This window comes from Embiotoca jacksoni, unplaced genomic scaffold (genome assembly GCF_022577435.1).
Source record: "Embiotoca jacksoni isolate LCO1_2020_lvr unplaced genomic scaffold, fEmbJac1.0.p SCAF_9, whole genome shotgun sequence".
Lineage (NCBI taxonomy): Eukaryota > Metazoa > Chordata > Actinopteri > Embiotocidae > Embiotoca > Embiotoca jacksoni.
Window position 1 is genome coordinate 2,550,409 of NW_027185447.1, and position 17,232 is coordinate 2,567,640.

General features: G+C 39.8%; 1 protein-coding gene across 3 annotated transcripts; it reads left to right on the plus strand.

Annotated features, from left to right (window-relative positions):
* The first annotated feature begins 1,032 nt into the window (after positions 1 to 1,032).
* On the plus strand, positions 1,033 to 16,739 carry ano11 (anoctamin 11). Of its 3 annotated transcripts, XM_069140405.1 has the most exons (25): positions 1,033 to 1,202; positions 1,361 to 1,512; positions 2,021 to 2,150; positions 2,247 to 2,440; positions 2,550 to 2,657; positions 3,540 to 3,676; positions 3,762 to 3,819; positions 3,911 to 4,021; positions 4,103 to 4,268; positions 4,561 to 4,651; positions 6,398 to 6,494; positions 6,591 to 6,734; positions 7,379 to 7,516; positions 8,668 to 8,766; positions 8,867 to 8,969; positions 9,666 to 9,777; positions 9,871 to 9,925; positions 10,044 to 10,141; positions 11,453 to 11,589; positions 11,685 to 11,890; positions 11,985 to 12,121; positions 12,368 to 12,458; positions 12,869 to 13,052; positions 14,001 to 14,023; positions 15,539 to 16,739. In XM_069140405.1, the coding sequence occupies exons 2-24, from the start codon at positions 1,384 to 1,386 to the stop codon at positions 14,015 to 14,017; spliced, it is 2,742 nt and encodes a 913-aa protein (XP_068996506.1). In that variant the 5' UTR covers positions 1,033 to 1,202; positions 1,361 to 1,383; the 3' UTR covers positions 14,018 to 14,023; positions 15,539 to 16,739. The 3 variants fall into 3 exon arrangements, with proteins under 3 accessions (XP_068996506.1, XP_068996505.1, XP_068996507.1); XM_069140404.1 differs by lacking the exon at positions 14,001 to 14,023 and having other exon boundaries at positions 1,034 to 1,202; XM_069140406.1 differs by lacking the exons at positions 1,033 to 1,202; positions 14,001 to 14,023 and having other exon boundaries at positions 1,420 to 1,721.
* The last annotated feature ends 493 nt before the right edge of the window (positions 16,740 to 17,232 follow it).

Below are 17,232 nucleotides of genomic sequence, written 5' to 3' on the forward strand. Positions count from 1 at the left end.
TGTTATCAGCATGTGACCAGAAGCCAGGACAAATGCTCACTAAGATTTTTTTTGGCCAAAGCCTACAAAAAAATGTTCTTATAAACAGCTTGCTGATGATTCAGCTCTTTTTACAGCTTTGCTCATTAACAAAGGAAAAACACTGGAAGCCATTTGTTCTCCTTTGGAAGAGTTGAACCAAAACACACCCGCCCACTAAATTTAACATTGTTCAAGCCGAGTTATGTTGAACATGAAGAAGCAATAGATAGTAGAGGATTTGATATACGAGCTACTCTGGCAGTTTAGTTTTAGGACTCTTGAAGAACAGATGTTTTTAAATAGCATGATCTAAATCACCACAGCAGAGGCCAAAATATCTGGATTAGTTGTTCCTAGCTTGTGTAAAGCTCCAAAATCATTGTCCTACATTTCCCATAATGCAACTCTCATTAGACAATCCCTGCTCACATCATTCAAACTCTGTATTTCCAGTAGACAGGCAGACATTGCAATAAAAAGTCTACTCTTAAATAACCCTGATGACATTATTATATGTGAAATAGGTTGAGCGTCCCTTTAATTTGGCAGCACAAGTGATTATTAATGTGTTTTTGTCTTTGCTAATCCCGTCAGTCTCTTCTCTGCAATGACTGCAGCATTGATGTCATCTGAAAAGGAGGAGGGTGTCAAAACTGGAAGATCTTTGGGGATTCACCAGGAACAGTTGAAGGCGTGCACAAGTTTAGTCTTAAGAAATACAACTAAGTGGGGGTGGAGCGTCTCTGCTGGTGCTGTAAATAATTCATATTAATTGTGTGTAGGTTTCAAAATCAATTAAATGACGTGAACAAAATAGCTTGTGTTGCTGAGGAAACACATATTACCATCTAAGTGGAGATTCCCCCATCGTGTGTTATGTCCGACATAATTATACAGGTATAATTGGTGAGAGCTCAGACTTTATTCTCCCATGCTCTGCCCCCGACTGCCTGTTACATAATTTATGAAGAGGAAATGTGGGTTGTACATGTTCCCTTGCTGAGATGCAGCAAAGCACTGCACACGCTGCTGCCCGCATACTACATCCATTACAGTATTTCACTGCTATTGCAGTGGAGCAGAGGAGCTTGACGGATGCAGAGATAAAGAGGAGGACAAGGGATGCACAGACTGCTGCAAATCCAGACTTCTGCTGCAGCCTAATTTTCACCACAGCAAAGGCACAGTATCAACCTTTTTTTCTCTTTTTTTTTTTTGTCTCTTCCTTTAAAGCATGTTTGTAGTTGTCATCTGTAAATTACTTCAATGATGAGGACAGATTTCTTCTGCGCTCCAGTTTCATGTGAATGCTCGGTATACTGTATGCGTCCAACCACAGGACCTTCTCTCATCCTCCTCATCATGTTGAGGAAGGGCTCCGAGCTGCTGAGGGGAGACAGAGAGGTGCTCCTGGACCTGGACACTGGGCGTGAAGCACAAACCACAGACAGCTATGGGAGTCTGAACGGGGGCTTTATCCCGCCGCGATACGTAATCAGTTTGACATTTTTCCTACAATGCTGCTGTATGATCTCTCTTCATATCCCATAAATTTAGAAATGAAGTGCACATTCACACATCAGCGTTTCATTACTCTGCCTCGTCCCTTCACACCTCAGTGACTTCTCAGAGATGTGGCAGTGGATCTGGAAAGGGTTTTATCCCTCATGCAATATCTCCAGAAGACGATACGCTATGAGGTGCAGGGCATCAATCATATCTTGTTGTGAGACTTGACTATCATCCTGCCAGAAGCTCAGTGTTCATTTTCTGTCTCATCTTTCTGCACTCATTACTGTAAAGTGGAGGCTTTTTATGACACTGTGTGTTGACACACTAGTTTATGGTTAAACCTCATCAAAAGGCAATTAACCGTTCATATACAGAACAAAGAGTTAACATGCTGAAAAATTAGCCGATTACAGTCCTTTTGCTGCAGCTCTCACTTCTTTTATATTTACAGATTATGGTGATAGTTAAATTGTGCGCATGCTTTCAGCTTTCAGCCATCGCAGCCACTGATGAAGATGTGGCAGGTGATGATCCCATTTATATTCACTGTAACACAAGAAGTAACCAGCCAGTCCCACAGCTGGGGAATTACTTCAGGGATGGAAGAACTAAAATTGGTAGGCAGCTCGTGTTGCATCATTTGTCAGAATCTCGCTGGTGGCTGACACGGTCGGTCCTTCATTTAACCTTTTGGCCCTTTATTCTGGGTTTAGACTTTGTGCTGGTGTGGGAGGTTCGCTCGCGCAGGAAGCGGCGAGGGAAGGTGAAGAGCGAGGCGACCGGCGGGGAGGGGGGTGCCGCCCCCACGGAGGAGAACAGCAGGTCTGAACGAAGAAAAGCACAACTGGCACAGTGGAGGGAGAAGTTTGTCCAGAATCTGGAGGGTGCTGGACTGCTCATGGAAAAGGTGCTGCAGGCCGGATTCAAGAGTGATCATCATGATTGATAAGTTCTAAATGTGCTCATTTTTTTTTTTTTATCTTCTCCCACTTCTCTGTCTCCTCTTTTCCCTTTAGGAGGAAACGGCAAATGAAAAGAAAACAATACACTTTCTTAAAATCAGCACTCCCTGGGACGTGCTGGTGTGTTATGCTGAGGAACTTTGCCTCAGAGCTCCACTGCAGGTTAGCAGTGATGTTTATATTTAATAGTCTCTAATTTTAAATTACAATCCTTAAGATTTTCATAAAACTTAATCCTGATTTTTTTTGATAATAATTATAGCTGGAGAAGTTTAGGGATGGCAGTGTCACCTGGTCCACCACCTTGATCCACACTGAAATTTCTCAGCAGATACAAAATAGATTAGCATAAAATTTGGTTCAGATTTTCATAGTCCCCACATAATGTATACTAATAATGACTTGTGTGATCTGCTGCTTTTACTGTATCATCACCATGAGTTTGACATTTTGATTTTGAGTGAGATGTTTCATGTTGTAGGTGATTCCTTAACTTTTCATCTTCTGCCATCACCGCAGCAAAGTTAAAATTTCCATGATACTTTTGTTTAAAAGCAAATACCAGCAAAACGAATATCATTCCCGTGAGCCTCAGCTTCTCATCGTCTTCAGAGATAATTAAGAAATGTTGACATGCTAACACACAAAACTAAGATGGTGAACATTTTAAATAGTATACCTGCTAAACATCAGCATGTTAGGATTCTCACCGTGATCAGTTTCACATACTGATGTTCGCATTTAGCTCAGCTGTTCCCAGTTACAGCCTTGCAGAGACACCTGCATGGCTGTATGTTATTGTTAGCGGAGTTTGCAGCGGGGTTCAAATGCGTACCCACACTCAAGGCACATGCTGGTTTAAGTTGCTGACATTGTCTTTTTTATTAAAACAATGGGATGCAATGAACCTGTAGCACCGTTAATCACTAAAGTACCACCAGGAACCATGGGAGAGGCTAGGTTAAATGAGTTCCAGGATTATAACTTTTGAAAGAAAGATAAATATGATATTCTTCATGCTGAATAACTGTGTTTTGCTCCCAGGCGCAGCCAAATCTGGACTTAAACACATCCGCTCATGTGCTGAAGAGACTATGCATACCTAACGTAATGACGGAGTCAGTACCAAACAGGCCGCTGGACTATTACACATGTGCCTTTCGCAAGTCAAAGATGAGCAGGTGAGTTCTGGTTAAGTTTGGTGAGTAGAAGATACAGGTCACTTTGACTTCAACTGTACATTTTGGTGTATTTGGCTTTCTTTAGATTTCTTGGCTGTGTAGACCATGAAACATACTTCACTAACACACAGAGACACCGTGTTGTAAGTAACACAATTCCAGGAATATAACAGTCGGCTGAATATATTCAGTGTTTAGTTTCTCTGAGGAATGAGAGTCTGTGTTTTATTTCAGGTGCATGAGATTCTTTCCAGGACGGTGTACGGTAAAAGGAAGAGGGCTGAGGTTGGTGTGGACAGACTGGTAAATGAAGGGGCCTACACAGCAGTTTTCCCGCTGCATGAGGTGAGATGTTATTATCTGTTCTGCAGTCTGAATAGCTATCTTCTCCCTCTCTAATTAGTAGCATGTTTGTTTTCCCCGTAGGGCCCTTTTCAGCTTCCGAGGTATGAGATCCGTCCTGACGAGCTGAACCAGAGGCAGGTTCTTTATCACTACTGGGCCCGCTGGTGGAAATGGTACAAGTATCAACCCCTGGACCATATCAGGGAGTACTTTGGAGAGAAGATTGCTCTCTACTTTGCCTGGCTGGGTAAATATATATTCTTATTTGGTTCATTTTGACACTTCACAGAACAGAAGTCTTCTCCGCCTTCTTCTGGCATCTCAGATTTGTAGCACAAAGTAACTCAGTTTCTCAGATATTTGGTTGTTAAACGAAATTATTGAACATATAGAAATAGAAACTGCTCTTTGTTGGTTCAAATCATATCGTTAAGATAGATTTCTATTTGTTCATGTCAAAGATGAGTCTTCAACACATAAAAGTTAGTTATGGAGTTCCACAAGGTTTGCTGCTCTAATGGAGCCTTCTGTCCCTGCAGGTTTCTACACAGCCTGGCTGCTGCCCGCTGCAGTGGTTGGAACCCTGATCTTTGTGTCTGGAGTCATGTCCATGGGCACCAACACACCAGCGTGAGTCTGCACTCTATACATAAAACACACGCTCAGTGGCATAACACAATTGACAAGGAGCGACGTATTATTACACAAAGCAACGCACATAACATAGTTAACCGTATGCGATTGCACAAGTTAGGTAGAAAATCTTGCTCAAATCTTGAAGGGCACATCCACCAATTTGAAACATAAATAGTTTACAGGGCGCCGTGTGGCCGAGGGGTTAAGGCAAGAGATCTTTGCTGCATGTCATTCATGATGCATGTCATCTTTCATTTCCTGTCATCTTTCTCTCATCAGCTTTCTAAAACAGGCATAAAATATACATTAGATAAAAAATATTTTATGGCTTAAAATATTGAATTTCTGGTGTCAACAAAACAAATAAGAAGCCGTCACATGATAGACCAACTCCTGTAAGTTGGTGATGTGCTCAAAACTGAACATCAACAGTGGATCCCTGCAGGTCATTACATTGTACTCTGATGTCCAGACATGAACTCATAAATAAGTACTGTTATTTCTTGAGAAAATGTTTGAGCTATCTCTTTGTCCTTGCAGTCATTTTTTTTAATAAGTTGCATGTTTTTGTATAATTTTTGATATTAATCATTGAGCTGAATTTATCATCCACATGCTTCAGAAAAAAACAGAAACAGAGCTACTTTTAGGAAATCGACCGCTGGGTGTGGCGACTTCCTTGAGCGTTGTAATTACAGTCAGGTTGCCAGATTTGGTACCTTCATGCCTGTTCAGAGTCATGTAACCAAACCCTATGCTGGCAGACCTTATCTGGCGTCCGGCACCGAAGCCAAAGTTCAGCTCTGTACTTAACGAGAATACATGAGATTAGTATCGATCTGCTCATCTTACTCTCAGAAAGAAAGCAAATAAGCCCATTATAACAGCAGTGCTTCCTGGAAATTAAAGTCCACTTACATTTTCTCACAAATTACGTTAAACAAGCGCAATTTCAGATGAAAATATATCAAAGGACAGTCTGTTCTGCATAAAAACATTCTTCATAATTATACAAATCACATGAGTCATGTCTGTGCTATGTTTATTTTACATTATTTATCAAGACAATAGATTGTTCCAATATTTCACTGTGGATTCACTTCTCTTCTCAGAATAAGAGTACCATAATGTGTGGGTACCCTAATATTGCCTTTAAAATCCTTTACCAATCTATTTCTATGGCATCTTAATGGTTTCACTCACAGAAATATCATCCCACTATAATGTAACAAGGGAAGTTGGAGAGAACGGTAGACAAGCCAATATCTCAGGAAAGGAAACAGCTAACTGTCTCAGATTCAAATTCATTAATTCACACTGCAGATTAAAGCCATTGATTAGCAGAGAATGGATGGAGAGTAGTCTGTGGCAACAAGAAACTGCAGCCATCTCATGTGATAATGGACAATTAGTGCAGAATAATCTCCCCATTTCTAAAAATAAGGCAGATCGATGTCTCTCAGGCTTTTTTTGTAAATAAGATCTCATTGCAGTAACTCAGTGAATAATCATTTAAAAAAAAAAAAAAAAAAAAAAAAGGAAAATGCAGTAGATCTATTCTCTGACTAATTTCAACACATTTCATGCATTTTCTTTTTCCACTAAGCCATTACAATAAAATGGGACTGTGGGGCCTAATAACTATTTTCCAATCACCTGATTTAAACCTGGAAAAACAGTCCTGCCTTTATATATTTTTCCCCTGTTTTAACTTATCTGTGTCTATGTGTCTGTCAACAGCAAGGAAATCTGTAACAGCGGTGCCAAATATCTCATGTGTCCTCTCTGTAAAACATGTAAGGCCTGGAACATATCTGATATTTGCACCATGGCCAAGGTAAAGCCTTTTTTTTTTATTGATAAACAACTCAGTTTATAATAACCGTGCAGACAGATTTAGAGCTGATGTTTGCTCTGTGTCTTTGCTTTGCAGCTGGGCTACTTATTTGACCACCCAGGTACAGTGTTCTTCAGTGTGTTCATGTCCTTCTGGGCCGTAACCTTTCTGGAGTACTGGAAGAGAAAGATGGCCACTCTGGCTCATCACTGGGACTGCATGAACTTCCATGAAGAAGAGGTCTTGAGATTATTTCTTTCTTGCTTGTTTGCTTTCAGTATGAGGATGACCATATACGCCATATTCGTTATGGATCTCGGGTTTGTCATGATTACTGAGTGAGCAAACCCAACACAGTCCAACACTGTTGTTTTTCCTAGTTTTTAAGGCTGCATGACAGTAATGTGATGTCATTTTCTGAATTTACCAGACTGATCTACCTGTTATATTAGTTGCCTTTACCCACTTAGTCATTATATCCACATTACTGATAATTAATAATCAAAAATGTCAACATGTAAATATTTTGTGAATGCACCAACAGTCGTCCCGACGATATTTTACCGTATCAATGTTGAGGTATAAAAATATCGTGATATTTGATTTTATCTACATCAAGAATTCCTAACAGTGCTGATTTAAAAAATAAATAAATTACAATTTCACAATTTTTACACAGATTTCTGTACTGTTGCTTTCTATACAACGTAAATAGGAGTAAACATCAAAACAAAGAAGGAAGTAAAACATCTCATCTCACTAACCAGCAGTTTGCCCATTGGTTCACAGATGTGAAGTCTCTGGACCTGAAGTCCAAAGCTGGATTTCTCTCAGAAAGCCAGTAAAGAATGTGTCCATTAATGCTGATAACTGTGTTCTTTCAGGAACGTCCTCGGCCCGAGTTTGCAGCCATGGCTCCAACTATTGAGCAAAATCCAGTGACAGGGGTCAAAGAGCCCTACTTTCCAGAAAAGATGCGTCTGTCTCGCATGTTCACCGGCTCCATGGTAATCATCATAATGGTGAGTCACTTTAAAATTGTTGCACTGTTTTTGAATTTCAGTTGTATAATTTAGCATTACTGTCAATACAGTATTGGTGGCAACAGAACATGTTTTCCTTGTATCCATTTTAAGCCGACAGACTTATTATAGGAAGACATCAATGTACTATTCTGGGAACATCAGCCATTATGTACTTAATATCAATCAGTCAGTCACTGACCTCTAATCTGCTGAGTACAATGCTCTGCAACTTGTTATTGTAAGTAATCACTGCACATATCATGATATGAACTAAATGCAACCTCAGGATCAGCTCCATTATGCTGTTCTTCTTCCCCTTTTCTTATTCTCATAGTGGATCTCATTATAACTGATTTCAGTGAAAAGGCTCAGTGTCTGTTGAGCTTTTATTTTTGTGATCCTGAAGAGAAAGAGAGGTGGGGTTCACACCTGTATGCTATTCCTCTGAACCCTGCAGTGGTAACTGAACCCTTCTCTAATAATAAATCCAGGTCATTTGCCCACAGGTCTAGATATGATCTGATAATCTCAGCCATGCCCTCTGTGCAGTATCCAAGATTAACTTCTTCATAGACAGGGACCTGAGGATCAGTTTACCCCCATGAGTCCTTCTGACAATAGTCACAGTGGTGGGAAATTGAAAGGGCTGCCCTGGCACCTTTACACACAGTACGGGAAAGGGAAAGAACACAACAAATCCAGTAGACAAAGAGACATGATGGAATTGAGAATGATAATAGCTGATCAGATCAGATCAGATCAGCCAATGATCAGAGCTCTTATACAAATCTCTGATCAACTATTACTTGGCAATGCCAAGATTGATGTAAAACTGAAACAGCATCACTAAAGGTATGCAAATGTCTCGTTGAGTTTATGCTATGAAAATGTCAGTCAGGAGATGAGGAGGCTGGACCGGTAAGACAGCCACAGTAGTGGTGTGGTGTTGATGTGAAGATGATGACTGCGTTCTATTTGCCCTTCGCTGTGTGCAGCATAACACTGTCTGTATCCTCTAATGATGTAGACCTTCTAAACTTCATGAATAACTACTTCCTTGAGGTGTTATTTCTTTACTTTTCTTCAAAATGAAATCCACCAAATCCAGGATTTTTTTCAACCCACTGTTCTGACATTTGTCCTCTCAGCTGTGTGTGGTGATGATCTTCCTGGTGACGGTGGTCATGTGTCGTGGTATCATCAGCGTGATGATGTTCCATGCTGGGAGTCCTGTGCTGCGTACAGAGGTATAACAGAGCTACGCAGCAGATACAGCAAAGATGTGGATTTAATTTGTTCTATTTTCAATAAATAACAATAAAAATCTATATTTTTCTTCCTCCCCAGGCAGGGACCATAGCCAACATCCTCAGCAGTATCGTAAATCTGGGCCTCATCCTGTTGATGGGCCGCGTCTACACTGCATTAGCTGAGCAGCTGACGAAATGGGGTAAGAATCAATGCTGCTCTCTAACACCTCAAACCTCAGTGCTCTGTATTGATATCAGCTGCTCACTTTATCTCCACTAACTAAAAGCTGAGACTTCTCAAGGAGTCAGATGAAGGTCTTCAATTTGATCCCAGCCTCTGAGTCTAAGTCATCTCTCTGCATAGTCTTTATTACGTAGTAGCCACATTTGGCAGCATCATGGTCGTCAACTCCACTGTAAATACTATGATATAATAATTATAAACAGGCTACAGGTTAATGTAGAAAGCTATAATAATATTTCCAAATTAAGGTTCAGTCTGAAGTCATAAACAGCAGCAGCTCTATTTACTTCTACAAACTGTTGAATTTAGTTTTTTTTTAGCCAGCTTCTACAAACTAGCAGGTCAATATATTTGTTTTTTATACCCTCAGCAGTCATGGAGAAGTAAATGTAAAAAATAGTTAGTTGAAATCTTAACTAATCTTGTATCATGGCAATGTTAACATTCTCGTGTTTTGTAGTTAACATTTAACATGTTCACTGTAATCATGTTATTTACTAAGTTGATTGCTGAGATCACTGAGCGTGGCGACATTGCTATGAAAAATGTATTTGATCCAAACCTACTAAGAAGAGAAAACAAAAGCAGTTAGCAAAATTACAACCAGTTGCTTGATGTCTTTAACACGGTGTCTTTGTTTTCTGTTTTTCAGAGATGCACAGAACACAAACTCAGTTTGACAATGCTTTCATCTTCAAGGTGTTCATCTTCCAGTTTGTCAACTTCTACTCGTCTCCCTGCTACGTGGCTTTCTTTAAAGGAAGGTGAGACGTGAGTCACGACAAACAAACAGAAACCATCATGAAATGATGAACACAGGGTCACAAAGAACACATTTAACTGCCATTCATGTGTAGGTTTGTGGGTTACCCTTCTAACTATGGAACCTTGTTTGGGATGAGAAATGAAGATGTGAGTCTCTTCTTCTACATTTAAATCAATTATAGAATACTGCAGACCCCACCTATTTTATATCCACGGATATAGAAAGGTTGCTTCACTGATTCATATTTGTGTCTTCATGTTACAGTGTGGTCCTGGTGGTTGCCTCATTGAACTGGCTGAACAGCTCTTCATCATAATGGTGGGAAAGCAACTCATCAACAACATTCAGGAGTTCATTATACCGTACGTTGTTACATGTTTGACTGATATACCAGCATGACCTTTTGCCATATTCAACTGATATTGGTATTTTTTTTACTGAAGATTTTAATACAAATGTGTTTTTTGGGATGGTTCTTTTTCTGCTTTTTGTAAGAGCTTATTTAACTTGGCAACATCAAATGTATCAGACTTTTAAAAATCTGCATGACTTGGCCTCAAATACGTCATAAGCCACTTCAAAATGCTCCTCCAAGCAGACAGGTGTACCATTTTTGGAAGTAGAATTGTCACTTGAAAATTAAATTGTAAAGACAATGGCAATCAGCCATCAGCAGCCTTCAAAAAAATATAAGAACTGTCAAACAAAACCAAATAGAATAATTAGTTTGCATAAAATGTATGTGATATTATATGTGGCATAGATAGATGCATACAAATTATAGTTGTTATTTTCTCAGTAGCCTGGCGTACTATGTTGTGTTTTCTAGTGCTGCATCAGGTTGTTCTGCATCTTGATTACAACTGTTCAGCGCAGGAAACCTCCACCCTGTGTCTCTGCTGCATTGGCACAGTGTGTGTGTGTGTGTGTGTGTGTGTGTGTGTGTGTGTGTGTGTGTGTGTGTGTGTGTGTGTGTGTGTGTGTGTGTGTGTGTGTGTGATGCGGAGGTGCACTGATTTTCTTCTACTATCGTGTTGTTTAATACAGATAACACCCAGATTGCATTGTACAGCAGGTAGCCACTGATGGAGAGTGACATTTTATATTGAAACACCGCTTGTTTTAGATGAACATGTGTTTAGCAGGGAGAAAACAAAGTAATATATTTTATAAATCCCCCAAGTATTGAGGCCTAAGGAGCAGATGCTGTTCGGCTGATTAGATAAAAGTTGTGTTACAGCAGAGCAAAAACGAGGTATGATGCCAGTTACAAAGACACAACAAGAACATCTGCAACTAGTTTGGAAGGTTTGAGCCTGAGAGACGTGTTACTCTGACAACTCCTCTAAATATATCCAGCCTTGAAGAAATACAAATTTAGCTAATTCTATCTATTTAATACAATATTAAAATTCTGTTTGTATTCAGGGTGTACAAACTGACAACAGTAGAGACAAAAAAACAATAAAAAGTATGTAAACAAAATGATAAATTAAAAAAAAATATATGCTGTAAATTAAATTAGAATCAGGCGAAACGTGAGAATTTTTACCAGCTCCAGAGTAGTCGTTTTGTACAAGAGACTAACCTCGGACCTAAACACTATTTCCATGTCTGTTTTTGGGTTTATTTCACGTTGGTAAATATCCGTCACTGTTTCTCTTCTCTGACAGTAAAGTGAAGGCCTGGCGCCAGAAGAGAACTTTAGCCAAGGTGCTGGGGGATAAGACACCCCATGAGCCTCGGCGGTGGGAGGAGGACTACCAGCTGGTGGAGTGTGAGGGCCTCTTCGAAGAATACTTGGAGATGGGTGAGCATCCACTGGACACTATCAACTATTAGATGTCAATAATACATACAGCTATGTTTTATGGCTCAAATTAAAAATGACTCTTTGTGCTGCAGTGCTCCAGTTTGGCTTCACTACCATCTTTGTGGCAGCGTTCCCCCTCGCTCCGCTCTTCGCCCTCCTCAACAACTGGGTGGAGATCCGTCTGGATGCCCACAAGTTTGTGTGCGAGTACCGTCGGCCGGTGGCTGAGCGCGCTCAAAACATCGGAGTCTGGTTCAACATACTGGAGGCCTTGTCTCACCTGTCTGTCATCGCCAACGTGAGTCTGTCAATGATGTTATTATCAGACTGGATACTGATACTACAAAGAAGAATATCCATATTAATCAAGATTGTTATTTGTCCTTTCTCAGGCCTTTCTAATTGCCTTCACATCAGATTTTTTACCTCGCCTGCTTTACCAGTACAGGTTTGATAATGAGCTTAATGGATACGTCAACTTCACCTTGGCTTACGCCCCATTTAACTACTCCGAGTACCCCATGTGCAGGTATGCTGTGCACTGATTGATTTGAAATTTCATATTCAGCTTGCTAAATATTTTTTAATTTGGTTTCACTTTCAGCAAAATCTTTAAAGTTTCAGAGTTTCAAGGTTTCATTTTGTTGCCTTCAGATCATAGACTTGACCAACAGAGGGTAGTCTTACTGTTGTTAAAACTCGTGCTGCTGCTGCATATCACACACCAACTATTACAAAATATGTTCTGCACTAACTGTATTTTATTTATTTTCAGATATAAAGCATTCAGAGACAACAATGGAAACCACACACTGTTCTACTGGGAACTCCTTGCTGTCAGACTTGGTTTTATCATTGCATTTGAGGTATGAAGCGAGTTGCTTTGCTTCTATTTATATACATTTGCTTTTTTCAGGGATTATAATGCCCACATTTTGTTTATTTTTTATCTTTCACCCACATCGATGTCTCTTCTTGTACCTCCTGCATATTCTAACTACTGGTCTTTTAACCCGTTTTCTATTGTATTGTTTAGTTGAATTTTTCTCCAGTTGCTTCCATTTTTTTTCTTTCTCCTTTCGTTTCTCACTCTTTCATCTGCTAACAGGGAGGACCCTGTTGGTTGTATACACTGTTGTTTTCCAGCATTTAGTTGACTAAGATGGGAGCGCAGAGGAGAAATTATTCAGTATTAGTACACATTTTGTGAAAAACTAGAAATGTGACAGTCTTCTTAAATGTGTTTTCTTGCTGTCTGCATGTTCCCGTCCTTCAGCATGTGGTGTTCTTCGTCCTGCGAGCCATTGACTGGATCGTACCTGATGTCCCCGAGTCCCTGGAGCTGAAGATCAAGAGGGAGCGCTACCTGGCTAAGCAAGCTCTGGCAGAAAACCAGGATGCCCTGCTGGCGAGTCGAGGCCGAGGGGCCACCTCTCCCACTCCAGGCACCTCCAGCCCAGGTCAGTAAGAAAAAGGGACACACACACACACATAATGCCATGCAACACACAATCATTCATAAAATCTGACACTCTAGGAATTGAATGTTCAAGGCGAGAGCCAATTATAATTCCTAGGGTTTCTAGATTAGGGAAATATGTCAGAGAATTGTTGGGCTATTAAACTCACAGAGACCCTGTTTGATAACAATGAGTCTATCTGAGAACATTATATCAGCCAACACCTCAGCATAGTAGTGAGCAGAATTGTGTTTGTGCTCCTGAGGCCCTGTTCAAATTTGTCAGCAAGATGCATCCTGGGTGAAGTGGAAAGCTTATGTGAAATCACCCAGGACACATTGAGAATGCATTGAGATGTGATCTGCTCAGACCACAGTCAAAGGGGGTTTGGGATGTGTATGACCATATTATTTCAGCAGTGTGAATGCACTCAGGTTATGTAGTGTTAAACCTGCCTGTTGATTCCTATAAATAAATTCCACAATTTAAAAGCTTTTAAAAGCTCACCCACCCACACAGAGAATTTAAAAAACACTTGAGACCCAATTAGCTGTCATAAACCCACCACACTGTGCACAACATGATCATTTAAGGTAATCTGTGTGGGATCAGGGCCAAATATATCCGTGTCAGATGATTATAATTACATCAGTACACCCTACGAGTTGATATCCGTTGTTATAATTTATTATTCCCTCTGTCAACACTTCTGTGAATGTTTCACTTGGTGGAATAAAATGAAAAATCAATACATTCAAAAACAGTAAACAGAATAATAGTTTTAACGCAACTGGCATCACACTTCACACTCTGCCCACGAAGGTTATAGACTGAACCTTCACACTCTCACGGAGATTAAAGCCCCTGAGTGTGTATATTCATCCTCACCTATGTGTGTGTGTGTGTGTCCCTGTGTTCTGACCCATGCTCTTGTCATGTGTCTCGTAGTGAATATTGCTGAATAAGGACAGGTGAGTACAGCACAAGTAAGTAAGTGGCATTCTCAGGAAGGATGTCATGATTTCAGTAATTAAAGCATAATTAATCAGATTAAAGACATGATTAATTCATTCAAAATCTAAAGTACATACAGAACTAGAGTACGGTAACACCTATTTGCATCTCCTCCGACAACTTCCAAATTAAATTTAGATTAGCAAAATTTAAGGAAACAGAAATCACCAGTTTTTATACATTTTCAGCAAAATATCTAATCTCAGCGGGTTTGAAGCAGCACAGTTACAGGGATTGTAAGAGCTGTATTTGGCTCTCAACTTTCGAGTGACGCCCCCTCTCTGTCTGTTTTGGAGTTGTTGTATTTGTTGATGAGGGTACATGTAAAGTGACTCAATGCAAGCTGAGGAGATATTGTTGCTGTTGTTACAATATTACTTGGAAATTACTGGTAAAAACATTGCAGCTTTGTGTTTCTGTGTTAACCAGCTTATCTATCTTTTCAGCTGTAAAATGAAAAAAAAAAAAGCTAAAAAAATATCGGCTACTAAACACCTTTTTGTCGACAAGGGCAGAAGAAAAAAACAATTTGTCATTCTAAGGGGAGTTATGTTGAAACATATTCTTTTACTTTTCTCTAATAAACAACACTTTACCAAATACTTCACTAATGTCTCTGTAGCTACATTGTCAAAGGTACAACCACCTGAAAACCTCAGTAACAAAGATCCTGGGGTGCGGCGTCTGGCTGTTGACTAATAAATATTTATGCCATGCAGCTCTCCGAAAACCACAATGATATTACACTTCCCTTTATGTAAGAGGTTAAAGGAATAGTTCAACATTTTAAGAACTATCCCTATCTAAAGTTAGATGAGAAGTTTGATAAAAGTGCATCCTAGGAGATCCTAATTATAACAAATAGGTTGAATGCAGTGGGCCATACATTCAGCACAGGATTAATGAAGCTGGAAAAAATGGAACATAACTTAGACAACGGGATAGGTTAATGGAGGATGTAGGTGGGAACATTCAATACATTTTTAATGAGCAAACGTTTTGATGTTGACTTACTGTAACACCTTTTCCCTTTTTTAAGATAACTTTTTATGATGTTTGCTCATTTTTGTAATGTTGGTTTTGGTGTGTTGGTCTTGAATGTAAAATTGTCATAAGACTGAAGCTGAAAGACATGTTGATTTTAATGTCTGAAAAGCAAGAAAAAAATAAGTGAGGGGGTGGTAAAGGGTAAATAAAAATATATATATACTCTATATAAAAGGATAAGTACACCATATAATATTGGCTAGCAGTCAGTTAATCAGTTTATACTACAGACTATACAGTGGTATCGCAGCAGCAGCCAGCTGTAATTCATTTTCACATTGTAGGAAAGATTGTCTATGTCAGCTTTTGTTTCCTCCTCCATACCTCTAACAGTAGTCCATCTGACAGAACTAACTCTCTCCTATCTCTCTGCTCCTTCCCCATTCCTTCCATGTCCAAACCAAACCAAACTGCCTCCCCTGAAGCAAGCGACGCATCCTTTGGAAACATGAATTAGGAATCAACGGTGGAAAAGGAGAGGTGGGAGGAAATAGTGTAGGAATAAAAGACGCTGCTTTGCATCCGGGATCACACGAATGAAGTTTTTCCCCAACTGGAATACTGTCTTTGCACTGGGATTGTTTTTCATTTTTGTTAATGCATACGCTGCAGCACAGACATTATGATAAGCAGGTGTGTAATGGAGGCTCCCCTCAGTTTACCCACCTTGTTCATTTAGACAATACATTTCCATCCTCCACTGCCCGGTTATTTCAGCATTAATGGAGTCTGATGTTTCTCTGTTGGAGCAATAGCATGTATTAATAATACATAAATATATACAGCATAAAAAGTAACAGTGAAGCCACATCTATGTCACAAAAATTGCATTTTCAATTGGATATCTAAAGTTGCAGCATGCATCGCTAATGCTATCAAACCTGAGACCTGCAGCAGTGTGCGTCACACCCACGAATCAAGAACCTGAAATATTAAAGTGATGTTGTATGCTTTTAATGACATTCATGACCCTTTGTAGTGTGGGTCAAACAAAAATTTTCTTAGAGTTGTAAAGTGGGAAGAAATAGTTTGGAAGATTAAAATCTGATTTCACTTCAGATAGAAATTTAATATTTCTGTCTAATATTTGTCAGCTTTAAATCCAAAACATTTTTTTTTCAGACTTGACAGAGCTCCTCCAGAGCTACAGAAGACATGAAACAGCTAATTAGGCTCATTAACTCTACTTATTGCAACAGGATTGACCTTGATGTGTAAAATCAGTGGAGTGCCTCTTTAATGGGATTTTACATTGTGCTTGTTTTGCCCTGTTTCTTCATGTTGACCTCTGACTTCAGATCAATGTTCACTTTCCTTTTACCACTTGCTGATACTGTAAGATTAATTTTTCTTTGCTTTTCCTGTTAATTTTTAAAAGGCTGTGATTGTGAGCTGACAGTATTGTTACTGTGGATTATAATGTTTTCAGTCAGTAATGCTAAGCATGCCAGTCTTTTCTACTTGAATGCTCTGCACAGTATTCATATGGAATATTTCAGCGAGTATTTGCTGTACAGTACTGTAAACGGGAGTGAAATAGTACCTCAGTGTAGGACATATTTTATGTGCGAGTTGTTTTGCATTTTAGACCTTTTAGATCAAAATAAATCTAGTTTGATGAAGGCCTCCTCAGCGTGGGATCCTGAACTGCTTATGTCTCTGCAGGGAGATACTGTATTCCCTGTGCTGTAGGGATGAACTTTTTCATAAAGCATTCCACCCATCAACCTTCTCCACTTTCTTCTCTCCATCCAGCCCCCCTCAGAAACCTCACTAACCTTCTCCAAACAGCAACGACAGATGAAGAAGACGTTGATTTATTAGGAGTCAGAAACAGACAGGTGTTCGTTAATGATTTCTACCTTCCTCTCCCTCCTCCCCTCACAAACTCTACCAATGGCTGTGGCCTTGGGCAACTCCTGACTTTTATTTTATCTCATCTCCTCCTCCTCCAGTTCACCCTTTCTTCACCCTTTTTTTGCTACGCGCTCCTCACTCTCGTCGCTCTTATTTCATCCCTTATTCTCTTTTAATACATGCTCTCTTCCTCCCTCCCTCCCTCCTTCCCTCCCTCCCTCCCTCCCTCTTGGCCACATTCATCTTGGGATTGTTATGATTG